The sequence below is a fragment of the Dipodomys merriami genome, unplaced genomic scaffold (genome assembly GCF_024711535.1).
Source record: "Dipodomys merriami isolate MVZ:Mamm:240054 unplaced genomic scaffold, mDipMer1.0.p SCAF_14, whole genome shotgun sequence".
Classification (NCBI taxonomy): Eukaryota; Metazoa; Chordata; class Mammalia; order Rodentia; family Heteromyidae; genus Dipodomys; species Dipodomys merriami.
The window spans coordinates 1,837,040-1,861,442 of record NW_027202715.1 but is presented as its reverse complement, the minus strand read 5'-3'; the positions used below and the strand labels follow the sequence as shown (position 1 = coordinate 1,861,442).

The window sequence follows — 24,403 nt, the reverse complement described above, 5'->3', positions numbered from 1 at the left end:
GAGAGAGAGAGAGAGAGAGAGAGAGAGAGAGAGAGAGAGAGAGAGAGAGAGAGACTTCTCCAAAGTCACAAGACCAGATAGTGGTAGAGTTGGGACTTGTCCCCAGAACCCAGGATGCCTAGTATTAGGCATCCTGCTCTATGACACCTGGTATCTGTCTCCCTTACATCTCTTTCTTGTAGCTGGCTCCTCCAAGCACAGTCACTACCAGCTCTGCCATCCTGGACCATAAAGAACATTTTTCTATGTCCCCACATTTACCCATACTCCCCTGTCTGTCTCCCTCTGGAATGGGCAGGGAAGCTTTTCCTGCTGCAAGTCACATCTTTCCTACCACTTCCAATGCCTTTTCCTGTTATCTGTCTATCTATCTATCTATCTATCTATCTATCTATCTATCATCTTAGTTTTTTTTTTTTTTTGCCAGTCCTGGGCACTGTCCCTGAGTTTCTTTTGTTGCATTGCACCTACCACTTGAGCCACAGTACCACTTCTGGCTTTTCCTGTGTATGTGGTACTGAGGAATTGAACCTAGGGCTTCATGCATGCTAGGCAAGCACTCTACCACTAAACTACCTTCACCCTCAGCCCATTAATTTTTATGGCTCAATGATTGCAGAAAACAAATACAAAAGAAATGCTGAATTTGCTCATTGCATATTTTCATTTTTATTTAAATAAGTCAAGTAAGGCCACTAGGCATGGGTTTCACATTCTATTCCACAAAGTAGACCCCAAGAGCTGAGGGGCCACCAGCTCTCTGAAAGGGCGGTCCTGGCATTTCTAGGAGATGGACAGAGGATTGTCTGTGGCCATGGTTAGGGCATCTGGGACAGCAAGGGCAAGGGCAGGGAGGAATGCAGGGCAGCACCAGAGGCAGTGCAGAGCGCCCAACGCACACTGTGATGACAGGTACACATAGTAGGACTGTGGAAGGCATGTCCTGTGCCTGTGGCCATAAGGCATGATGTAGGAACCAGGTGTTGGTAAAAAGAACATCTGTAGGAAGCAGGAGGGAGCAAGGCCAAACGAGTCTAGAATATATGGTACAGAGGGTCTAGTTCATATCCAAGCTAGAAGGAAGTGGGGAAGCTTCTTCCTGCCAAAGGACATTTGGATATTGATAATGTCACTCAAAGATCATATAAGATGATCAGTTTAGGCAGAGAGCTGCCAGCAGCCAATAAGAAGCACCAGAGAAGCATATTTGCCTTTTCTTTCAGGTACCAAATGATTTCTTGGACCTTATATGGCTCACAGATCAAATGTTCCCCACCCTGGGCTGTGAGGATGGTGCCATGCCTATATTATGGGAAACATATAAGGTAATGGGTGCTAAAGGACACAAGGTTACAGGACCTGGAGCTCTTGGGACATTGGAAGTTCTGCTTCAAGTTTCTGAGTAACTGCAGGCAGTATAGCTGCATTCAGGAAACCCTGGCTTATTTCCTCCCATCCAGCTGGACCATGTCCCCTGATCATCACAAACAAACCTACTGGCTTGGGATCTTGATTTTAAGCCATGTTTCTTCCCCTGGTTTTACTGATCAGCAAGACCCATTTAACTTTCACAGATACCTCTTCCCCTTGGAGACCTGCCCTCATTGTCAGCCTTTGGGGGTGGGAGGGGACTGGCCTTGGGGACACAGGCTCGTTAGGCTTTCTCCTCCTCCGAAGTCTAAGGCCTCTAAGGGACAGGTCCTATAGCCAACTATAACAAGCTCTTGTATGGGAGAGGACTGAATTGGGATCAAACCTGATGCTTCTCTTCTTGCTACCACCAGGCCAGGTCCCTCCTCTGGGATGAGCCTAGGACATCCTCTTGGGGCTCCTTCCACTGCTGGACTGACAGTAGAGATGGTAGGAAAGAATGCCATTGCGATGGACTGGTGGGCACTCTTGACTCTTTGGGGTTCAGTCAGCAGCTGCCCTGTTCCAGAAACTGGGACCATCTTTATCCTAGCTCCATGCTGAAAACCCCAAACGCATGATCCTAACCATACCCACAAAGTGGAAAGCCAGCCATCACTCCCATACTGTCCCTCCTCAAACCCACAGACTGCTGAGGTACCGCCCAGTGCCAGGCGGATATGGTTCAAAGTCACTCACTGAATCTGCCCTGTAGCACACACTGGTGACCCAGAGCAAACTTTGTATAGCATCTTCAGGTCAACAAGAGAGAAGCTGGGGACCCTCCTTACACAGAACAACCCTGGGGCTGCTGTGGGCTGGGGCTGCTTGTCCCCTTCTTGCTTCGGGATCAGTCCTCTTCTGGTGTCTGGAACAGAAGGCATATGAATGGTTCCCTTGTATTATTGAATCAAATGTCTTGATTCTAGGTATAATTTTGAATCCCTGAAAACAATACTCTCTATCTCCTCTTCTCACAGAATAAATAAATAAAGTCAACCTGCAGTGTACACGTTGTCCTGAGAAGTCCCAAAGGCCCATGCTTGATATTGTCCTTAGAGAGCTGAGAGATGGAGGCCACTGCCCCAGAGGCAGGGAGGAAGGAAAAAGCGCTGTCTCCCTAGGGGGCACCCCATGGAATGGCATAAAGGTGGTTGTCCCCAACCCAGCCCCTCCTCACCCCACATGGGAAAGAGAGCAGAAGGCAAGGTGGGGGTTGAGAGGGGCTAGCACTCCTAAGCCTACCTGAAACATTGTCGCCCCAGTTAAGTTTCCAGACATGGAGTCCATTTGGACACCAGCTCCCTGCCCAACCTGTTCTCAGAATGCCAAACTTAGAGCAGAGGCCTGCTGGAGTGGCTGTAGTCCCAGTGCTGGGGACCCAGTAGCTTAAGCAGGCAGATCAGCAGGAAGACTGCTGGTTAGCATCTTCATCTTTCTAGACAGCAGCTTCCTGCCAACACACCACCCTCCCCCACAGCCCCATTGCCCTCCCAGGCTGCACTCCCAGGTATGCTTATGGTTGCTTATGGCTGAGATGACAATTCAGCCCTACAGCACCAACAGCGCCTACAGTAGCAGAGGCCAGGAGAACAGAAACAAAGTAGGGCCATCCAGCCATCTGCCACAGCTTCCAGCAAACTCTGGACCAAGTTCTATTGTTGAGCTTGTGGGGTGGGAGTGGGAAAGGGCTTCCACTCTGGGCTCACTTGATGCTTGGTCACAAGGTCCCTAGCTCCCCAGACTATATGTTCTAACCTCTTCTGTGGGACTGGTGTGGACTGCTCAGCAAGAATGCTGGTGGTCTCTGGGAGTCACTGTACATGGATTTCACACTGGACAGAAAGCAAAGCCCAGTGGTATGGCCAACTAGGCCCTAATCCTCTTGAGAAAGGCTCCCTGCTGGCCTCCCTAGCACCCTCACCTTACTCCAGGCCCTCAAGCCCTGGTTTTTCTGAGGTGAGTTCCTGTAGTCATTATACCTAAAACACAGCCACCAAACAAGAACATCACCAGGCCATAAACAATTTCCAAACTCCTAAATAAAACAGCCTGCCCATCCGGGGTTGAGCAGTACTTTCTAGAACCCTAAACTCTACATCCTAGTAACCATAGTTACCACAGTGGCTGACCTCTGTCCATCAGGAGGGAGGAGGCAAGGCTGCTAGGAGAGGGGTGTGTCCCTATGTGCTTTTAAATACAGACAAGCTCCCTGGGAGGCAGAGTAGGGTACTGAACTATCAGATTGCAGCTCCCTTTGGGCTGGAGATATGTGAGGGTTGGACACATCATCTCAAAATATCCTGCCTGCCAGCTCTAGGATGAAGCTGGTCAAAGAAGGTAGCCATGAGAATCCCAACTCCAGCCAGGGAAGGCACTGTTTTAGAATATGTCCCTGCTTCTCTGAAGAACCCTGAAAATGTAAATAAAGGCTCTTCTTTTTAGATATGTGATATGGAAAAGCCTCATGGGCATACAGTCATGGGGAACTATTCTGTGGAAATGATTGTGGAGTTGTGATTTGTGTTTTCAATGTGCTTTTCTATCTGTGGGGCATGAATTTTTGTTGCTGTTGTTGGTTGTTGTATGTTTTGTTTTATGCAGATCCTGGGGCTTGAACTCAAGAGCCTTGGCCCTGTCCCTTAGCTTTTTCACTCAAGGCTAGTGTTCTACCACTTGAGCCACAGCTCCACTTCTGGCTTTTTGGTGGTTAATTGGAGATAAGTCAGACTTTTCTGCCCAATGTGCGATCCTCAGATCTCAGCCTCCAGAGTAGCTAGGATTACAGAGAAGAGCCACAGGCACCTGGCACAGATATGGTTTTGTTTTGTGGTGCTGGGGATAAAAACCCGGGTCTTGAGCATGCTAGGCAAGAGCTCTACTACTAAGCCACATCTGTATATCTTTCTACACACGTGTGCTCTGTTCTACACTGGCAATATTTCTCAGCCACCAGTGCACTGTCAATTTATTAAAACATGAATCATTTTGTGCTGGTTGGAAAACAGCCATTGTCACCTACCCACTGGGTATCAAATGCCACCTCCTCACTCTGAGCTGCCCTATTCTCTCCCCAAGGACCCTCCCAGATTGCAGGGGCCTCTATATTACAGGGAGGAAATGAAAAGGTTAACACTGAATCTGGCAGGAGGTCTGCATGTCTGGTCTGGGCCTCCACCCCTTCGGGCTGTTAAATACTTGGACTCTGGCCCAGTTAGCCTTCAGACCTCCTTCCTGTGTATTTCATGTGTATTCCTGAGAGGGGAGAGAAGAGAGAGGGAGGGAGGGAGAGATAGAGAAAAAGAGAGAGGAAGAGGGAAGGAAGGAGAGAGATGGGGGAGGAGGGAGGAAGGGAGGAAAGGAGGGAGAGAGAGACAGAGAGAGAGAGGGAAAGGGAGAAGGAGACAGAGGGGAGGTGGGGGGAGGGCAGGAGGATTGCCAATAGGCCTTGGTTTGCTGGGGCCTGCTTAGGAAACTGTAGCTCCTCTAGGGGATTGGGCACTCTCCTGATTTCAGAGGAGTCCCAGGGCCACAGCAGCGCTGGGGAAGCTGGCTGGCTGGCTGGGGGCCTATGACTACAGGCATGGCACAGCTTCCCATTGCTCAATGCCAAAGCTGCATCTCACCAGCAGCCTGGGTGTGAGAAAGGCAGGCCAGGCCTTCCATTCGGGGGGTGTGTGGGAGGGGGTGTCCATGGTGACCCAGGCCCTCTACGTGACCCAGAAGGTGCCCCGCTCCTCCAGAAGGCTGATGGAGCGGTTGGTGAGGGAGGCGGCGTCCTTGGCCAGTTTGTAGCCAAAGAGGCGCATGGCGGGGCTGCAGGCGGCCTGCACCACCTGGGCCAGCTTGAAGGGCATGCTGAAGCGCCACTTCTCGAATTGCTCCGAGGAGTTCTTCTGCGTGGAATAGACGTCGCTGCTGTCGCGGGCCGCCTGGGTGTTCTTCTGGATCCAGTCCTCCACCTGCGGGGTCAGGGGGATGCCTGCGAAGCGGTACATCTCCCGCGCCTTCTGCAGAGGCCGGCGCGCCACATCCTCGTAGCGCACCAGCATGTAGCGGCCGCGCAGCCAGGCGGGTTGCTGCAGTCCCAGCTCGGCGGACAGCCGGATGCTCTCACAGTTGCCCCGCAGCCGTTGCACCTCGTCTTCTCGCAGCCGATCATCCTGCCCGTCGGTGAGCCACTTCTTCCAGGTCTCATACTTGCCTGCAAAGGCCACTATGCGTGAGGCCAGCACGGCCCGGGGGTCACGCACCAGCTGGATGATGCGCAGGTCCAGCCTGGGATCCTCGGCCAGAGGCTGCAGGAATTCCAGCTGTCGGATGCGCACGGCCTTGAGGGCCATGTGCTCCTTGCGGCGACACGCCTCGGCGGCCAGCGTGACATTCAGGGGCCCGCAGCGCCGGTTCTTGCAGTGATACTTCTCGAAGACCTTCTTGACGAAGGGTGTGCACACGGGGTCCTCACACAGGGACCGGCTGGAGCCCCGGCGGAACATAAACTGGGTCAGGTGGTCCTCGGGCAGGGGGCTGATGAAGTGCTCCAGCACGTACAGGTCGCACAGGAACAGCTGTTTGAGCACATCGCGGTACACCAGCGCCGAGCCCGCCGCGCTGGCACCGCCCGGCTCGAAGGACACGGTGCGTTCGATGTGCCACAGCGGCTCGAAGAGGTAGAAAATGTTGCCCTGCTGATTAAAGAACTCGCCCACGAATGAGGAGCCCGTGCGGGTGGAGGCCATGAGGAGCACGTGGCGCCGATTCCCAGCCCTGGCAGATGGGGACCGCTCCTCCTCCTCCTCCTCCTCCTCTTCCTCTTCTTTCTCCCCTGTGGCCTCCTCTTCGGCTGGCTCCACACCCAGCTGCAGGCTGAGGTTGTGCAGGCGGCTCCGCAGCTGGGCGAAGGCGGAATCCAGCTCGCTCAGTGACAGCAGGGATGCGTTCTCAGCCAAGGTCAGGGCTGGGTCGGTGCTGTTGGCATCTGCCAGGGCTTGGGGGATCTGCTTCAGTGTGTTCGCAACCCTGTGGAGGACCAAAAAGAGACCAGTACTGATTGGAGGACCATCAAAGCAAAGTCTTCCGGGCCGATCACTCAGAGGCTGCCCTAGCTGGTTCTCCCTGGAAGCTGACGGTGAGGCTGGCGTTTGAGTGCAAGCAGTTGATTTGGGACCCTGATAGCAGGAAGGATGGGGTAGGGAGGTAGGCAGGGGAGGAAAAGTAATCCATAAGGGCAGCTATTAAGGAGCAGGTCACCTCTGTGGTCACAAGAGGCTCAGGCTCACTAGGAGACCCAGAGACACATGCTCCCTGATACTTCTGGCTTGCCAGTGTACAGATGTGAGATGAGCCTTTGTAGCAGATATGGAATACCAACAGGCCTACTCCTCAGCTGGGGCCTTAACCTACCAACCTTGGTTGAGGCTTTCAGGCAGGGTTTGTGCCTGGGAAGACAAGTGTAAGAAAACTTTCTGTGCCAGGCACTGTTGGCTCATGCCTGTAATCCTAGCTAGTCAAGAGGCTAAGATCTGAGAATTACAGTTCAAAGCCAGCCTAGGCAGGAAAGTCCATAAGACTCTTATCTCCAGTTACTCACCAGAAAACTAAAAGTAGAGCTGTGGCTCAAAGTGGTAGGGCTCTACCCTTGAGTGAAAAAGCTCAGGGACAGCACTTAGGCCCTGAGTTCAAGCCCCATGATTGACAAAAAAAAAAAAAAAAAGGCCAACCTGGGCAGACAAATCTAAGAGACTCTTAATCTTCAGTTAACCAGCAAAAAGTTGGAAGTGGAGATGTGGCTCAAGTAAAAGAGAATCAGCCTTTCAGGGGGGTGGGGGGAAACAGAGTGGGAGACCCTGAGAAGAAACAGAAAAGGAGGAAACAAAACAAAACACTGTATCTAGCAGGCTCACTACATGATGTATGTTGCCAACTCAAAAGGTGTGTGGACATTCCTAGAGTAGCCCGAGGGATATTCCCTAAGCTGAGCAATACACAACCTGAGTAGCTGCCCCTGGCAGCCTCACTCACCAGAGACTCTCTTCCATGGCCTTCCCTTCCCTAGGGCTCCCCCTCATTCATGACATCCAGATATGTGATGGGAGCTGTCATAAAGCCAGAAAGTAATGAAATGATTCACAGTCACAGTCAGCAAATACTAGTCATCAACTAAGGACTAGGCTCTGGGCTAAATGTTTTGGTTTTATTTTTATATAATTATTTTCTCATTTAATCATTCCAACAAGGCTGGTCCCAGACATCTGTCACATGTTACAGAAGAGGAACCAAAGACTCAGGAAAGTGATGTCTCTTGCCTAAGTTTTCCTAGCAGGGAGGTGCCACTGAGACTGCCTGAGACTGGAGCTAGAGTCTCACTACTGGAGACATGAGAGGTGTACAGGAACACTGGCTTGAGACACAGGAGGGACGTGGTATCCAAGTGTTGAAGGGATGTACTTGCTAGTCGACAGAGATGTCTGCAGTCACTTGTCTTTTTTGGGGGGGTGGGAGGTGTCAGTCATGGGGCTTGAACTCGGGGCCTGGGTGCTGTCCTTGAGCTCTTTTGCTTAAGACTAGCACTCTACCACTTTGAGTCACACATCACTTCTGATTTTCTGGTAGTTAATTGGAGGTAAGAGTCTCATGGACTTTCCTTCCCAGGCTGGCTTTGAACCATGATCCTCACATCTCAGCCTCCAGAGTAGCGAGGATTACAGGTGTGCATCACCAGCATCCAGCTTGCAGTCTCATCTGTTCCCCCTGAGGGAGACTCACCTCGATATGATTTTATTTTCCTTTTCAATGAAGACAAAAACTATCACCACAAATGCCAAAAACAGAGCATATTTGCTCCTCATCCTCAGCCCGTGCAGGAAGTCCCGGCAGTCCTGGGGCAAAGCGAAACTTTTCTCCATGGGGAAAGAGGGAGTCATGGGGCTCTTTGGGCCACAGGCACTCAGCTTAGGGGCATCACTCAGGATCTTGCTTGTGGTCTTCAGGTGGGAGACACCCTCGTCCTGTGGAGAGACAGGCAGTCAGGGCACCCTTGTCTGTGGATAGAGAACACTGAGATGCCCCCTAGACTTCTGAAGATCCAAGCCAACTCATAGTAGTCAGATTCACAGATCTCAAGACAGACTGTGCCTCCAGAAACTTGAGGCCAGTCAGTCTGTCTATCTGTCTGTCTCTCTCTAGTACTGGGGTTGGAACTCAGAACTTGAAACTATGCAGGTGCTCTACTACTTGAGTAACACCGCCAGCCCTGGAAGTCTCCTTAATATGTCAATACACCTGTTCATCCACTCATTTCCCTTAGTCTCTTCCCTATCTCAGTCATGTACCACACAGGTTATTTAGGTGAGAGATTGACTATAAGTCATGGTGGAATTATAATGGCGCTGGGGGCATGGCTGCTACATCCCCTAGCACGCACCAGGTCCTGGGTGCATGTGGGAAAGAATGTTCCTTGAAGCACTTATCTATAAATAACGAAAGACTACAACTGCCTCAGTAAAAATTGATGGGAGGTTGGGCACTGATGGCTCATGCCTATAATCCTAGCTACTTGGGACTCTGAGATCTGAGGAGGTCAGTTTAAAGCCAGCCCCGGCAAGAAAGTCCATGAGACTCTTATCTCCAATTAACTACAAAAAATCTGGAAAGTGGAGCTGTGACTCAAGTTGTAGAATGTTAGTCTTGAGTGGAAATGCTAAGAGACAGCACTCAGGCCCCAAGTTCAAGTCCTGGTACTGGCACACAAAAAAATTAATTAATTAAATTAAATAAATGTTGAGTTCCATTTCTTCCTTGAGTGTCTACCATGCTGTGTCATCCTTATATAAGTGGGTTACCCTGTCTGGACCTCAGCTTCTTCCCATGGAGTATGAAAAGGTCAGCCCCCTACTGCGTGAGGTTGTTGTGAAGGAGCTCATATCGTGCTTAGTAAGTGCTCATTAAGTAGCAGAGTGGGGACAAGGCAGTAATGGGTTTGGGAGAGTGGCCCAGCTACCTTTTTCCTTCTGACTAGCATTTTGCTAAGATCTGAATGTTCATTGCTTCAGTGACAAGCTCTGGAAACTTCTCTTCCCCTCTCTTCTAGAGGGCCTTTCTATTTTTGAGTTGCTATACAGTCTCCTCACCCTAGAACAATGCAGGTTTCCTACGCTCCTTCCCAGTATTGCCCTAAAAGGAAGAGAAGCCAAGCATGAGGCAGGCTGGCCGGCCTGCTGTTTTGCTTGGGGTGCTCAAGGAGCAGGTAGCCACACAGCAGAGGAAAGTTTGATTGTTCCAGGAGGACGCATGCAAACCCCAGAGCCAGGAGGTGGGAAAGGGACACAGTGCTGAGTTCTTCCACAGGGCCATGAGGGAGGCAGGGCCAGATTGGGGTTATAGGCCTGCAGGAGGCCTTCTGTAGGAAGTGGATGGTCGCATCTGGCACTGAACCTCTGCACCCCTTCCCCAGTGCCCAGCTAGTCCTGCCTCTCTCTCCTGGTTTGAAAAGACCAAGGCCCCACCCAGACCCTCATACTTGATGGCTTTCACCCCCTAGGGCTCCCAGAAGCTATATGACAGTCCCTCTGCCCGAGTGCCTGTGGAGGTTATACTTGCAGGGTGCCTAAGCCAGTGGTGAAGACTGCCAGACTACATGCCTGCTGGTGCAATGGCAAGTGAGGCAGTTCCCTTGGCCCAGCTGGGCCAGCGAGGTGCATGATGGGAGAAAACACCAGCGGCAGAAGAGAAGGCAAGTGTTGAGGGCTAAGTTCTTCCACAGCAGCGGCCATCTGGAGTGTGTTGCTGTGAGCCAGGCCCTGGCAGATGCTGGCAGTCATTCAGGGAGCAGTGCCCAGCCCAGCCCTCTAGGGGCCAGCAAGGCTCTGACACGTTCTCACTCACCACCTAGAACTCTCATGTGTTTCTCCCTTCTCCCTTCTCATGCTGGAATTGGGGCTTGAACTCAGTGCCAGGGCACTATCCCTTAGCTTTTTCTCTGAAGGCTGGTGTTCTACCACTTCAGCCACAGCTCCACTTCTGCCTTTTTGCTGGTTCATTAGAGATAAGAGGCTCACAGGCTTTCTTCCATTGGCTGGCTTTAAACTGTGATTCTCAGCGGCCGAGAATCACAGTAGCTAGGATTACAGGGTTGAGCGTCCGGTGCCAGGCTTCTCATATGGTTAAAGGCACTGTCTTCTCTTCATTTTCTAGTGCCTCCTGCCTGGCATGGCTCTCCATGTAGCTCGGCCCTCCCTCTGCTGTGTAATGTCATCACTTGAGGCCATATTACCCACTTGCTCCCTTCCATTTGGGATCTTGTGTGAGTCCCTCTTCTGTCAGTCTGTTCCCTAGGCAAGTGGCAGCCCTTACCCCACCCCTCCCCATGCCATCTCACACAGCTTTCCTTGCCCTGTGTCGGTCCAGTTTCATCCTTCCATTCAATCTCCACCTACCTTCCTCTCTCCACTCTTCCTACCTCAACACACATCACCTACAAGCACCTGATCACAACTTACTGGCAGCCAGCTCCTCAGCCATATGGAAGCTTCTGGAATGCATAGCCTGTATCTATAGTGCAGCTCTTACTGATGAGACCCCCTAGAGCATGTCTCAGAGCAGAACCCAAACCCTGCAAGGCCCTCAGGATTGGAGCCTGTTACCTCTCCCTCTTTGTCTCCACACCAGCCCCTTGCTCACCCTTAGCCCTGTTCACTTATTATAGCTTGGGCCAACCAGTTACTCTCCATCTGGGGGTTCTACGCAGCCAGTCCCTCAACAGGAATCTCTAAAACTTCTATGACTGGCTTCTAACATGCAGGACTCAGCTTGTATCCCTTCCTCCAGATTCTTCCCTGACCATGGGTCTAATATTGACCCCACCCATCAGGTTCCCTCGCTCTCCCTTCTGCTTTATTTCTGGATGGAAACTTTCGTACTGGCCTCTTCATTCAATGAAATGAACTTTCTGTACCGAGAGCATGACTGCCTGCTCTTCCTAGTGACCTGAATGCTTCCCACACACAGAATACATATCTATAAGTTCTTATTTAATGAATGAGGGAATGTGAGTGAATGAAGGAATGGGTGAACAAATGAATAAGTGAATGAATGGATGGATGAGTAAATGAATGAGTGAATGAATAAACATGGTGAATAAATGGATAAGTGATGCTGTTCCTGTAGTACTTGTACAGCCCTGTAGTAGACATCCAATCACTCTAGGTTGATAAAACAGTCATTCCCATAGGCGAATGAATTGTGTGTAAACTTGGTGAGCCTACATGCTGGTGTATGCTGTAGGCATATATTAAGAGCATTGCTGCCAGTGCCAGTGGCTCATACCTGTAATCCTAGCTACTCAGGAGTCTGAGATCTGAGGATCATAGTTAGAAGCCAGGCTGGGCAGAAAGGTTCTTGGGACTCTTATCTCCAATCAACTACTTAGAAAAAGCTGGAGGTGGCTCTGTGGCTCCAGTGGTAGAGGGCTAGACTAGAACACAAAGAGGCTCAGGGAAAGTGCCCAGGCCCTGAGTTCAAGTTTCAGGACTAGCAAAGAAAAAAAAAGTGGGCTGGGGGCTGGGAAGGTGGCTCAGTGGTAGAGTGCTTGCCTTGCATGCATGAGGCCCTGGGTTCAATTCCTCAGCACCACATAAGCAAAAAGAAAAAAGCCGGAAGTGGTGCTGTGGCTCATAGTGGTAGAGCGCTAGCTTTGAGCTGAAGAGCTGAGGGACAGTGCCCAGGCCCAGAGTTCAAGCCCCACAACCGGACCCAAAAAAAGAAGAAAAAGTGGGCTGGGAAGATGGCTCAGTGGTAGAGTGCTTGCCTTGCATGTATCAGGCCCTGGGTTCGATTCCTCAGTACCACATAAGCAGAAAAAGCTGGAAGCGGCACTGTGGGCTCAAGTGGTAGAGCACTAGCCTTGAGCTGAAGCGCTGAGGGAGAGTGCCCAGGCCCAGAGTTCAGGCCCCACAACCCACAAAAATAAAATAAAACAAAAGAGCATTGCTGTGGATGCATACAGTGAGTGAATACTAAGGGCAAAATTCACATACTTTAGTCTCTGGAATTCACACATTCATCTGGTGACTGCAGTTCAAGCTTCACAGCTACACACCAAGAGAGGATGGAAAACTGCCCGAGGCAGAGGCAGTAGGAAGGAGGTACACTGGGAGTTCTACCGAGCAGGGCTCAGCTTCCCTTCCTCCCCTCTCCCTCTCCCTGAGGGGGTCTTTCTGCTCAGGCCTCCCTCCATGACTTGGCAAGGGACCACAGTTGAGAAGGCTTTCTACTTGGATGGGGTCCAGCCAGGCCCTTCCAATGAGGCCCCAAATAGACTGCAGCCAGGCCCTGCCTCCCCCTTGGGAAAGTGGGGTCCCAGCAAGGCAGCTGGGAAGGGACCTCTGATAAGAGACTGCGCCTTGCCAAACATTGCATCAGGCAACAAAACTCCACTCCTCTCTGCACGGGCTGAGTGCTCAGAGGGGCCAGGGCGCAGCTGTTGCAGGTTGGTGCACACAGACTTTCCCAGGCGGGGGAGGGAAGGCTGCACAGAAAGAGGGACGGAGGGCAAGAGAAAGGGGAGAGAAGGATCTGTGGGCAGAAGTGACAACATCATACCCACCCCAGAAAGTTCTGAGCCCATCCATGGAGGCTGGAGACCCACGGCCCCAGCACTTGGGAGGGTTTTTTTGGTTTGTGTTTTTGTTTTTTGGTGTGAATCCCTCAATTGTGGACCAGGAAAGCAATCGAGTGAAGAAAGTGAGTGAGTGGCCTGTTTCAAATGAGAAGGGCCTGTCCATCCAGTGGCCTGCTCAGGGTAGGCCCAAGGGTGCGGAGAGATGCTGGGGAAGGACATGCCCCTGCCCCTCCCCCTCACTTCTGATAGGATTGAGAAGTAGAGGTAACCTGGCCGAGGCTGGCTCACTGGGAGCACCATGGCAAGCTAGTTTTGCCCCACCAGACTGTAGCTCAGTCCCATAATCCATTTGTTGCTCTGGACTTCACCCCTCATGGGTCTATGGACATCCACTGACACTCAGGTGACACACATCTTTGCTTTTGTTTCTGCTGCTGACATCTTGGCTGATGTGAGAGAGTGGCCCATTGAGTAACAGGAAGAAGAGAAGGAACAAAGGAACAGGAAGTTAAGGGAGGCCTGGCTGATGCTGCTCCAACATCCGAGCATCCTAGCATCCTGGGGTTCTAGCTTTCTCTCCCAAGAATGAACAGATCTCTAACTTATTTAACCTCAGCTAAAACAGACACAGTAGAAGCAGCCAGCGTCACCGCCTGAGTGACAGTAGATGCCCGTATATCCATGAGGAAAGAAGACCAGAGCCACAGGTGGATGGTGGGGCTGACAGCCAGCAGGAAGGGGACAGAGTGACTGCCACAGAAGGGCTGAGACAGCCCTGGCCAGGATGTGCCTTGGCTATCCCTCAGGCCACAGAGAACAGAGAGCACTTCCTATACCTCTCACACTCCACCTGAGGCCCGGCTTCCTGTCCTTGCCCAGCCACGGGCTGCATGGAGGTAATGTGCAGGATTCATATTCATCAACAGGGGGCTTAGTGAGGAATCTGCTGTCAATAAGAATTGATGTTGAGGGCTGGGAAGGTGGCTCAGTGGTAGAGTGCTTGCCTTGCATGCTTGAGGCCCTGGACTCCATTCCTTAGCACCACATAAACAGAAAAAAAAAGCCAGAAGTGGGGCTTGGTTCAAGTGGTAGAGTGGTAGCCTTGAGCTGAAGAGCTGAGGGACAGTGCCCAGGCCCAGAGTTCAGGCCCCACGACCCGACCCCCCCCCCAAAAAAAAAGAATTGATGTTGATTGTGAAGATTAACAGGTATTTGTGACTTTAGCTAAGATAACTATGCCACAGTATTGTGAAATTTATGTAGTCACTTAATCTCAATAAAGATATATTTGGAAAACTTTGATGTTGACACAGTCATGATTCAGGACTCAGCTCTGGAAAGCCAATCTATGAAAAGCAACGTTGTCTCACAAGAGGTAATGGGCTACCACAAAGGGGTTCAAAAAGCTGACCTAGAGCCACAAAAAAAGTGACAATTCTGTTTATTTTATACCCTTTTGTGTTGTTTGAATTTTTGATAACTATGCACTTAAACCAGTTTTAAACTGGTTTCAAACTTTATTTGACTCATCACCAATTAACCACTAGAAAACTGGATATGGCGCTGTAGCTCAAAGTGGTAGAGCACTAGCCTTGAGCAAAAAAGCTCAGGGACAGTGCCCAGGCCCTGAGTTTCAGCCCCAAGACCAACCCAGCAGCCCCTAACAGACAAAAAAAAAAGAGATGATATAACTGAGAGCAGTGGTGCATGCCTGTACTCTCAGCTACTCAGGTGGCTAAGTTTCAGTTTGGTTAGATGAAAGATGAAAGGCTGAGTTTCAGTTCTGTGAGATGAAAGATGAAAGTTCTGGAAGGTATGCCGGGCGCTGGTGGCTCACGCCTGTAATCCTAGCTACTCAGGAGGCTGAGATCTGAGGATCTCGGTTCAAAGCCAGCCCGGGCAGGAGAGACCGTGAGACTCCTATCTCCAATAAACCACCAGAAAACTGGAAGTGGTGCTGTAGCTCAAGTGGTAGAGCGCTCGCCTTGAGCTGAAGAGCTGAGGGACAGCGCCCAGGCCCAGAGTTCAAGCCCCACAACCGACAAAAAAAAAAAAAGAAAGTTCTGGAAGGTGGTAATGGCTGCACAACAACATGAATGTATTTAATACCACTGAACTAAGCCTACTTAAAATGCTTTTTTAAAGTGGTAGAGTGCTAGCTTGGGTACAAAGAGGTTCAGGGACAGTGCCCAGGTCCTGAGTTCAAGTTCCAGGACCAGAAAAAAGGATTTTTTTTTTACAGTATTAGGGCCTTGGTAACTCAGGGCCTATGCTTACTACACAAGCACTCAACCACTGAGCCATGCCTCCAACCCTTTTTTTTGTAGGTCGTGGGACTTGAACTCTGGGCCTGGGCACTGTCTCTGCACTCTTGAGTTCAAGGTGAGCGCTCTATCTCTTGAGCCACAGTACCACTTCCGGGCTGGCTTTGAACTGTGATCCTCAGATCTCAGCCTCCTGAGTAACTAGGATGACAGGTGTGAGCCACGAGCACCTGGCTTCTAATTCTTTTTTTTGCAATGGTTATTTTGAAATAGGATCTTCCCTCCTGCCCACATGCATGCCTTTATCACACAACCTGTCTATTTGAGGCTTCTCACCATAACTAGGATATCAGGTATGTCCCATTTTGTCAAGCTCTTGGTGAAGTAGGAGGTTTCAAATTTTTTTTCTGTCTAGGCTGGTTTTGAACCCTGATTCTCACAGTCTCAGCTTCCCAGTAGCTAGGATTATAGGCATGAACCACCAATGTTCCACTTAAAATGGAAGGGTCTCTGATTCTTGCCTCAAATGGTGGTCTTATTCTCTGCCCCCACAGTCCTTGGCATAGGGGTAAACACATGGTAGGGTTCAATAAGTAGCTGAATGAGTAGACTTATGTGCTGTCCTGAAGGGTCAGTGGCTGCTTTTGTAGGTTGGTTGATGCCAGCACAGGATTGAGCACAGGTAAGATGCTGACAGAAGAATGTCAGTGTAATGTCACTGCCCCCCCAAATGCTCATGTTAAGATGCTACACGGCAACAGGCAAACAGGACATAACAGTAGCTATAGTGCAGTCCATGCATGTGGGAAGTGGCCCCCAGTAGGAGTTCCTGGTCCTGCTTTCTTGTGTGTGTGTGTGTGTGTGTGTGTGCGCGCGTGCGCGCGCGCGCGTGTGTGTGTGTATTGGTGCCAGATGTGTGTGTGTGTGTGTATTGGTGCCAGATGTGTGTGTGTGTGTGTGTGTGTGTGTGTATTGGTGCCAGAGCCTAACACTCTTGCTTAGCTTTTTTTACTCAAGGCTGGCACTCTATTACTTGAGCCACACCTCTATTTCTGGCCTTTTGCTGGTTCATGGGAAATAAGAATCATCTGCCAGTCACATTAGCCTGGCTTTGAACTAGGATGCTCAGATCTCAGCTTCCTCATTACAGATGTGAGCCACCAGTGCCCTGCATAGACCTGCTTTTACAGAAGCAGTGGACAGTGATTTGCACAGTGATGGTGAGTGTTGGATGGGGGTGAGGATGTTAATTCCCCTTAAAACACCAAAAAAGTGCAAATGATAGAAACTGGCCTGACCTTCAGCTGCAAATATCCCTCACATAGAGCCCCCGCCTGGTCATCTACTGGATGGCACTGGGCTATGGACATCTCATCCTGCCCCTCATCTTTTTTTTTTCTTTTTTTTGGTTGTGGGGCCTGAACTCTGGGCCTGGGCAATGTCCCTCAACTCTTCAGCTCAAGGTTAGCGCCCTACTACTTGAGCCACAGTGCCACTTCCAGTTTTTTTCTGCTTATGTGGTGCTGAGGAATAGAACCCAGGGCCTTATGCCTGTGAGGCAAGCACTCTACCACTGAACCAACTTCCCAGCCCCTGCCCCTCATCTTGACACTGCACTGCAATGGCCCTGAACTGTTCTGAACAGCAGCCTGTGGGTCCTAGGTAGGAGGTCCTGATTCAGTCAGACTCTGAGCTGTCAAGCTGAGAACAAACTAAATGCCAGTGGTTTGTTCCCCACTACACAATCATGGTGTTAATGGTGACTCAGACCTCACCCAACACAGCTCAGCTGTCCCAGGCTTCCTTGTGCCAGGGCTAGTGGCGCTCAGCTGAATGCTTGAGACCAGAGGTGTTTTGGAATATTTTGTCTATATACATAGTGAGAGATCTTAGAGATAGGACCCACATCTAAAAACAAAGTTAGGAAGTGCTCCCTCAATTATACTCCTAGTCCAATATGCAATATATACTTTTAAACAACTCTGTGTGTGGAACAAATTTTCATGGTGTGGAATTTTCTACTTGTGCTAGAGTGGTATTCCAAAAGCTTCAGATTTTTGGAGCATTTCAGATTTCAGGTTTGGGGATCAGGGATGATTCATTTGTATCTTCCTTCAATATACAAGTCTGGAGAGAGGAATGTTTCTTTCTAGACGATTCAAGAAAAACCTGTCTTATACACCATCCCATCCATCATGAGAAAACAGGCTGTTAGCCTAAGGCTGAAGAATGTCAGGACTGGGAAGGGCTTGGAATTTCTACCTGTCTACTTTCCTTCATTTTCATTTTTACAAATTCAGGCTTAGAGAGGGGAAGTGCTTGCTCCAAGTTTAGACTGGATGGTAACAAAACCTGAACTACAACCTAACTCTCTTACCCCCTTAGTGATATCCCTGACCAATGTATCACCCTGACTCTTATGCTTCAGCCAGAAAGAGATGAAAAATCCAAAGTACACATTCAACCACTGAGCATTCCTGTGCCTGGAACAGACATCACTAATCAATCTCCATCCTCCTTTCAGCTGAGACTGTATCAGACCACACAAGCCTTCTCCATTAGAATAGGCATGGGAAACAAAACCCATTTGCCCTTCCTGCCATGACGGATCTCCTCTGTAGATAACAAAATACAAATACCTCACCATCTTTTTTTTTTCTTCAGAATTCCACCATGTGACATCGTGCCACAATGCCAGCCCCAATTCCGACTTCTCTTATTTCCTTCCATAAACTGCCCACCAATCACACATACCTTGAAGGTACAAGGCATCTTGCCTTCAAGTCCTCAGCCAATAAGTCCTTTTATAAAAACAAACACCATGGTCACATTGATATTAAAGATAGTTAAGGCTTTTCAGTTTGCAAACATTTTGCTTTTAGAAAAGAACAGCAGGAAGTGGTGCTGTGGCTCAAGTGGTAGTGTGCTAGCCTTGAGCTGAAGTGCTCAAGGACAGTGCCCAGGCCCAGAGTTCAAGTCTCATGACTGACAAAAAAGAAAGAAAGAAAGAAAGAAAGAAAGAAAGAAAGAAAGTAAGAAAGGAAAGAAGGGAGGAAGGAAAAAAAAAGAATAACAATGGACACCAGGCTCTCTTCATCCCTTCTCCACCTTGGTCTCTTGCTTGCCTTGTGCTTTTCTGAGCAGGAGAGGAGGTGGAGACCAGTGAGCCTAGGAACTGGCAGAAAAAACTGCTACCAATCCATTCCATACCACAGTTGGCAAAGATCTTGACACAGCTAATTTTATATTATTACTCACGTGCCTTTATATGTTATCATAAATAACAGCCAACATTTTTATAAAATTTGTGGGCTTCCCTACAAAAGGTTTTGGGGCTTGGGGGGAAATTTGGGTCAGGTCACTGGGATGTGCCTTGAGTGTGAACATAACCTGCTGTGGGTATTACAGCAGAGAACAGTGTGCAGCCATTACTGAGGACAGCACAGGCATGCAGATGGGAGCTGGACGTGAGGCCATTTACCCATGGATTCAACTGGCAAAGAACAAGCTATTCTAGAATGATACAGTGCTGGTGAAGTTCTGGGGGACCAAGTGGTAGAGCTCATCAGATGCCCTTGTGTTCCTCTAACATGGCCCTGTCTCTTTTGTGGTTGAGTTGAGGCCATGTGACTAGCTCTGGTCAGTGGGATGTGGGTGAAAGTGATGGGTGTAAGCCACTTCAAAGCCTAGTCCTTAAAATGATTCCAGACATTCTTCTGAGGCTTTCTTCCTTGCTGAGCACATGTTCCAACTGCTGAGTTCAATATGGGAGGAGTTGAATACAGGATGCTGCTGGGAGAGTCACCCAATCGACACCAGATGTGATGCAAGAGAAATGTTAGGCTTGGCTATGTTAAGCCATTGAGATTTGGGGTCTAATTGTTTCTGCAGCAGAGCCTGTCATGTTCTGACTGGTACATAAGACTCTCCTATAAGCTGATGGAGGGTTTCCTTTTTTGAAGGACAATTTGGCATCACGATTTTCCTACTACAATGACTATTATTGCTACTTTACATTTTGAGTCAAGGTCTCACTATATAGCTCAGGCTTGTCTCAAACTCCATAATTTTAAACATACATACTTTACTGTAGTCTGAAGTTTGTGTCCCTTCAAAATTTTAAGTCCTTAATGTGCTGGTACTAAGAGGCAGGGCCCTATCTGGGTAGGGAGGCACAAACCTGTGGTCACTGCTACTTGGCAGGCAGAAGAAAAGGATCACAAATTCAAGGTCAGCCTGAGCAAAGCTAGTGAGGTCTTAGCTTCAAAACAGAAGGGTTGGAGGCATAGCTCAAGTGACAGAGCACTTCCATAACAAGTATGAGACCCTGGGTTTAATGCCTAGCACTGAAGAAAATGAAAAGTCCTGGAGAAGCGACTAGGTCGTGAGGGTGAAGCCCTCGTGAAAGATTATTTGTAGAGGATGCCTGGGGCAGCTTGCTCAGGCCTTCCATCTTGTGAAGATGTGGCATGAAGGCATCCTTCGCAGAGAATGGCCTTCCCCACCACTGAATCTGCTGGCACCTTGATTTGAGACTCTATAGCTTCCAGAACAGTGCACAATAAGTGCCTATCATTTCTAAATCTCCCAGTCTATAGTAGTGTGTGCCAACAGCCCCAACAAACTAAGATACCCTTTATCTAGCAATGCCACATCTAGGTATTAATCTTGTAGATGTACTTGCACAGATAATGAACAAGACACACAACAGGAAACAGTATATAACTGCAAGATTGATCATAATCTTGACACATGTAAATAGGCTCACCAAAAAAAATTAGATCAATGGTAGATTCTTTTATCATTACAATACTTTGTAATGATTAAAAAGAAAGAGGCTGTACGGGTAGATAGGAGATGCCCTTCAAGATACCAATGGTGAAATTGGCCAGGGTCAGAGCCTTGGTGGCTCACCACCAACTGTATGAAAAATGAATGACCCACAGATATTGGCTCAAACTTAAGGTATCACAAGTTGGCAAAAACCGTTGGGTGAACTGGGGAGGGGAGGGGGGCTGAGAACTGGAACCCATTCTAATTTAGCATCTTCTATTGTTTCAGCATATTAGTGTGTTTCCTTATTACCTCTTTCAACATAAAAGGAAGTGGCTATAAAGCAAAAAAAATTAATAATGCACAGAGTTGTTTCCTAGTCCATTGTGTTGCACACACCCCTGAGGTACCCTTGTATTTCTGTCTGGGTCATGTTCATTACTGCAAAATTTTGTACTCTTTTGTGAATTTTGGAGCTCTTGTTAAGTTTATTGATTAACAACCACTTAATCAGAAAGGAGTGCATTTATGTATAAATGTAGGGGTGCCTAATGGAAGCCCTGAAAACTGGAGCGGAAGATGTCTGGCTTTCAAAAGGGTACACGTACAGTTTTTTTCTTTTTTCCCCCTCTTTTGTGATCTCGCTTGCAAAACAAACAAACAAACAAACAAAAACCCTCCATTACAGGATTTCTGAGGAAACTAGGTAGGAAAGAAAATTCCCAACACCAAAGCCTAGTATTCCTGCTTACGCTAATTACTGATCTTCCTTCGGAGATTTGAGGCCTTCCTGCTCGTAGATGATGGCCAAGTAAGCTGCAGGATAGAGAGGAGAATTTTCTGTGCTCCCTGTTTTCTTCCAATTTTGCTTTGAAGTGTTTTCTATCTGTAATGGTGAGCACATACTGTACCTTTTGGAGGGGCCTGCATCCCAAAGCTTCCCCTGAAGCCCCAGGTAAGAGTCCAGCTGATGGCCAGATAGGGTATAACTGCTGTTATACAAAGAGGAATCCTATCCCAGCCTCTTTTTCTTCTTACTCAAGTTCTACCTACCATCCCATCCCCCACCCAGGATCTGTGGGGGAATAAGAGGGAGGAGCTTCAGAGGTCTACTGCTGTCAGTCATTGGGCCTGATCAATAGTCACACAGTGATCTATCTATACCCAGTTAGCGGTATGGTGTCTGAGGGTGGAGATGGCAGTCCTGGTGGTCACAAGTCTAATTGCTCTCAGCACTGGACAGAGGATCTTGGACTTGGAATCAGACTTCGACTGGATCCCCCAGACCTTCCGCTTATTCTCTGGTGACACTGAACAAGGCATGGAGCTTCTCTGAGCCTTACTTGGCCCCACAGGGTTACCAAGATCATGGCTAAAGTATTTGAGGCTCTGAGAAAAGAGAAGACTGCAAACTAGTGAGTCATTATTGTTGGTGTGAACAGATGCCAGCCAAGGCCTATTCATGCCATGGGCACCATTAGGCATCTCTCCCAGCTGGCCAGCAAGCTGTTTCAGGGAAAGGATACTAGCTGATTCTTGGTTTTCTACAGAACCAGACTGATCAACCCTCGACTGCCCTGGCACTGCTTCTGGTAAAAGACTACTATTCTAGCCCTAGAACACATCACCCAACATGCAAGGCCTTAAGCCCATACACAACTAGACATATGCACACCCCTAGCCAAGCAACTTAAAGCTTCTATTGTAAGAGGGAAAGTCAATTTCAACTCCCAGCCAAGGTTGATTCATTGGAAGGCCTAAAGTGCTATATTTGGTGGATCCCACTGGGAAAAGGGTGCTCAGATTACTAATACCTGCCACAGGTGGGAAGGAAAGTAGCACTGCAGTTGTGTAGTTCCAGGGTCTGTTCTGAATCTGCAGTTTTCAATCTTGATAGCATGTAAGCATTAACCAGGGAACCTTAAACATCCCTGAGGCCTGGATCCTCCCTCCGAAGATGATTACTGTATTGGTGTGGGCATAGTTGGGGCATCAGGATGGGGAAGGTGGCTTAGTGCCTCGCATGCATGAAGCCCTGGGTTCCATTCCTCAGTACCACATAAACAGAAAAAGCCAGAAGGGGCTCTGTGGCTCAAGTGGTAGTATAATCTTGAGCAGAAGTTCAGGCACAGTGACAGGCCCTGAGTTCAAGCCCAAGCTCACCTAGATAGCATAGATTGAGAGCTGCTATTTGAAGCACTCAACCTCATTACCCCAGGGCATCTCAGCATTTGGCACATCAACACATCAGCAAGGCCAAGCTGACAGAGGGCGCCAGATCTCCTGTTGTCCAGGCATGGATGCCAGGAAAATGGGGTCCTTGCTTGAATCAGGATACAAGTGTTCAAAGAGCTTGAGATCAATCCACTTAAAACCAGCTCCCTAGCTGAGTATAGTGGTGCATAGTTCCAACTATTCAGAAAGCTGGGGAAGAAAGATCACCCAATCCCTGGAGTTGGATGCCAGCACGGGCAACCTAGTGGGACCCTGCCTCAAAACAAATATAAATAAATAACAATAAATGAAATAAGCTATCCTGTACCATGAAGTACTCAGCAATATAGAAGAGACATTAAGGTTGGTAGGCCTGGTGGGTCATCCTTGTAATCTCAGCTACCTAGAAAACTAACTAAAATTGCCTTCACCGCCATCTTACAAATAGTCACTTGTGATTCTACTTAGGATTGCCCAGATAATCAGGAATAGTCTCTCATCTCTAAATCCTAAATTGCATCTTCAAAGTCCCCTCTGCCATGTAAGGTGACGTGTCCCTGAGATAAATGGGCATAAACATATGGACATCTTTAGGGGCTACATCTTAGCCTCCCACAAGCTCTTGCTTCATTACTTGGTGGGTATAAATGAAAATTTAGCACAGTGTCTGTTAGGAGGTCAGGGGTACGTATTTAATCCCAGCTAGTGCTAAGATTTACTTTGTGTCCTAGAGATTCATGCTACAGAGAGGCCCACACATGGGAACTTTTCCGTGCCATGGTGGGGTGTGTGGGATGTTGTGTAAAAAAAAGAAAAAAAAAGCACTGTGGGGCTGGGAAGGTGGCTCAGTGGTAGAGTGCTTGCCTCACATGCCTGAGGCCCTGGGTTCGATTCCTCAGCGCCACATACACAAAAATAGCTGGAAGTGGGCACTGTAGCTCAAGTGGTAGAGTGCTAGCCTTGAGCTGAAGAGCTGAGGGACAGCGCCCAGGCTGAGAGTTCAAGCTCCACGACCGGGGGTGGGTGGGGAGGAAGCACTGAATTCATATTAGCAGTTACTCTCATTATTTCCCATAGCTATTTAGCTGCAAACCTCATGCCCGAGCGTTTGTTCAATGTACACTTGTTGAGTTGAGCTGAACTGGCCCCTGGGATGGGTGGAAGGGCTGAGAGGAGTGGGGGCTGCAGTATCAGCACCTCAAGAATGAGGAAGAAAGAGGTTCTGTGGGCTGACAGAGGCTGAGGCCTCCAAGTTAACCTCACACCCAGAAACCAGAAACGGCTGCAGGGGGCTGAACTCTTTTCTCCTCCTCACAGTCCAATGGAGGGGCCTAGAATCTACTCATCAAGGGGCCATTGTTACTGGAACAGAGGGGCTCTGTGCCCATCAACGCCCTCCTCCCTGCTCCCAGCTGAGCAGACTTCTGGAGAGCTGCAGGCTAGTGAGGGGCCAAGGAGGATTAGAGGTGGGGGCTGAGAGCCCCCAGGATGGGGAAGCAGAGGCAGTTGATACAGGCCAGTCTCTGAGATCCACAGGCAGCAATGCAGGAAAAGGGGCTTCTGGGAGCTACAGCTAGTGAACCCCACCAGACTCCAGCCAGAGCCAGAAAGACTGTCTTCCCCATGGGGCAGGCATGCCTGACCTCCATTCTCCCCCTTAGAAAAACAGCAAGGTGAAGTAGCTTGGTAAATGGCACCTTTCATTGCGTTAGAACAGTGTTTGCAGCGGCTTGGGAGGGTTTTATGTTCTGTGGGTTTGGGATTTGAGAGGCAGGTAATTCAATTCAACCAGGGCTAGGCATAAATGTCCTTTTGCTTAGCAGGCCTTTTCTGCATGCAGCACTTCGCATGAATACTGTGAGCCAGATTTTAGGAGAGTGGTGTTAAAGGTCTCAGAACAGTACTTGGCCAGCAGTCTCAAAATTCTCTGAGTTCTCCCATTCTTGTGCTAGTTGTCGCCCATTCTCATCTGTTTGGCAAAGCAAATGCCTTGATGGACTTTGCAAGGAGGGCATGCTTCCTTAAAAATGAGTCTAAGCTGGGCTTAGACTGGTAGCTCATGCCTGCAATCCTAGCTACTTGGGAGACTGAGATCTGAGAGTTGTGGTTCAAAGTCAGGTCAGGT

The 24,403-nt window shown here is 49.1% G+C and overlaps 1 protein-coding gene across 1 annotated transcript in view; it reads right to left on the bottom strand.

The window, feature by feature from the left end:
* Positions 1-594: 594 nt before the first annotated feature.
* Positions 595-24,403, bottom strand: part of Chst3 (carbohydrate sulfotransferase 3) — a 42,049-nt gene continuing 18,240 nt past the window's right edge. Inside the window, exons 2-3 of the mRNA XM_070020520.1 lie at positions 8,176-8,417; positions 595-6,429 (exon numbers count right to left, since the gene is read on the bottom strand). Of these exons, the coding sequence (XP_069876621.1) occupies positions 5,121-6,429; positions 8,176-8,333 (1,467 nt within the window). The 5' untranslated portion in view covers positions 8,334-8,417 and the 3' untranslated portion in view covers positions 595-5,120. The remainder of the gene's footprint in view (positions 6,430-8,175; positions 8,418-24,403) is intronic.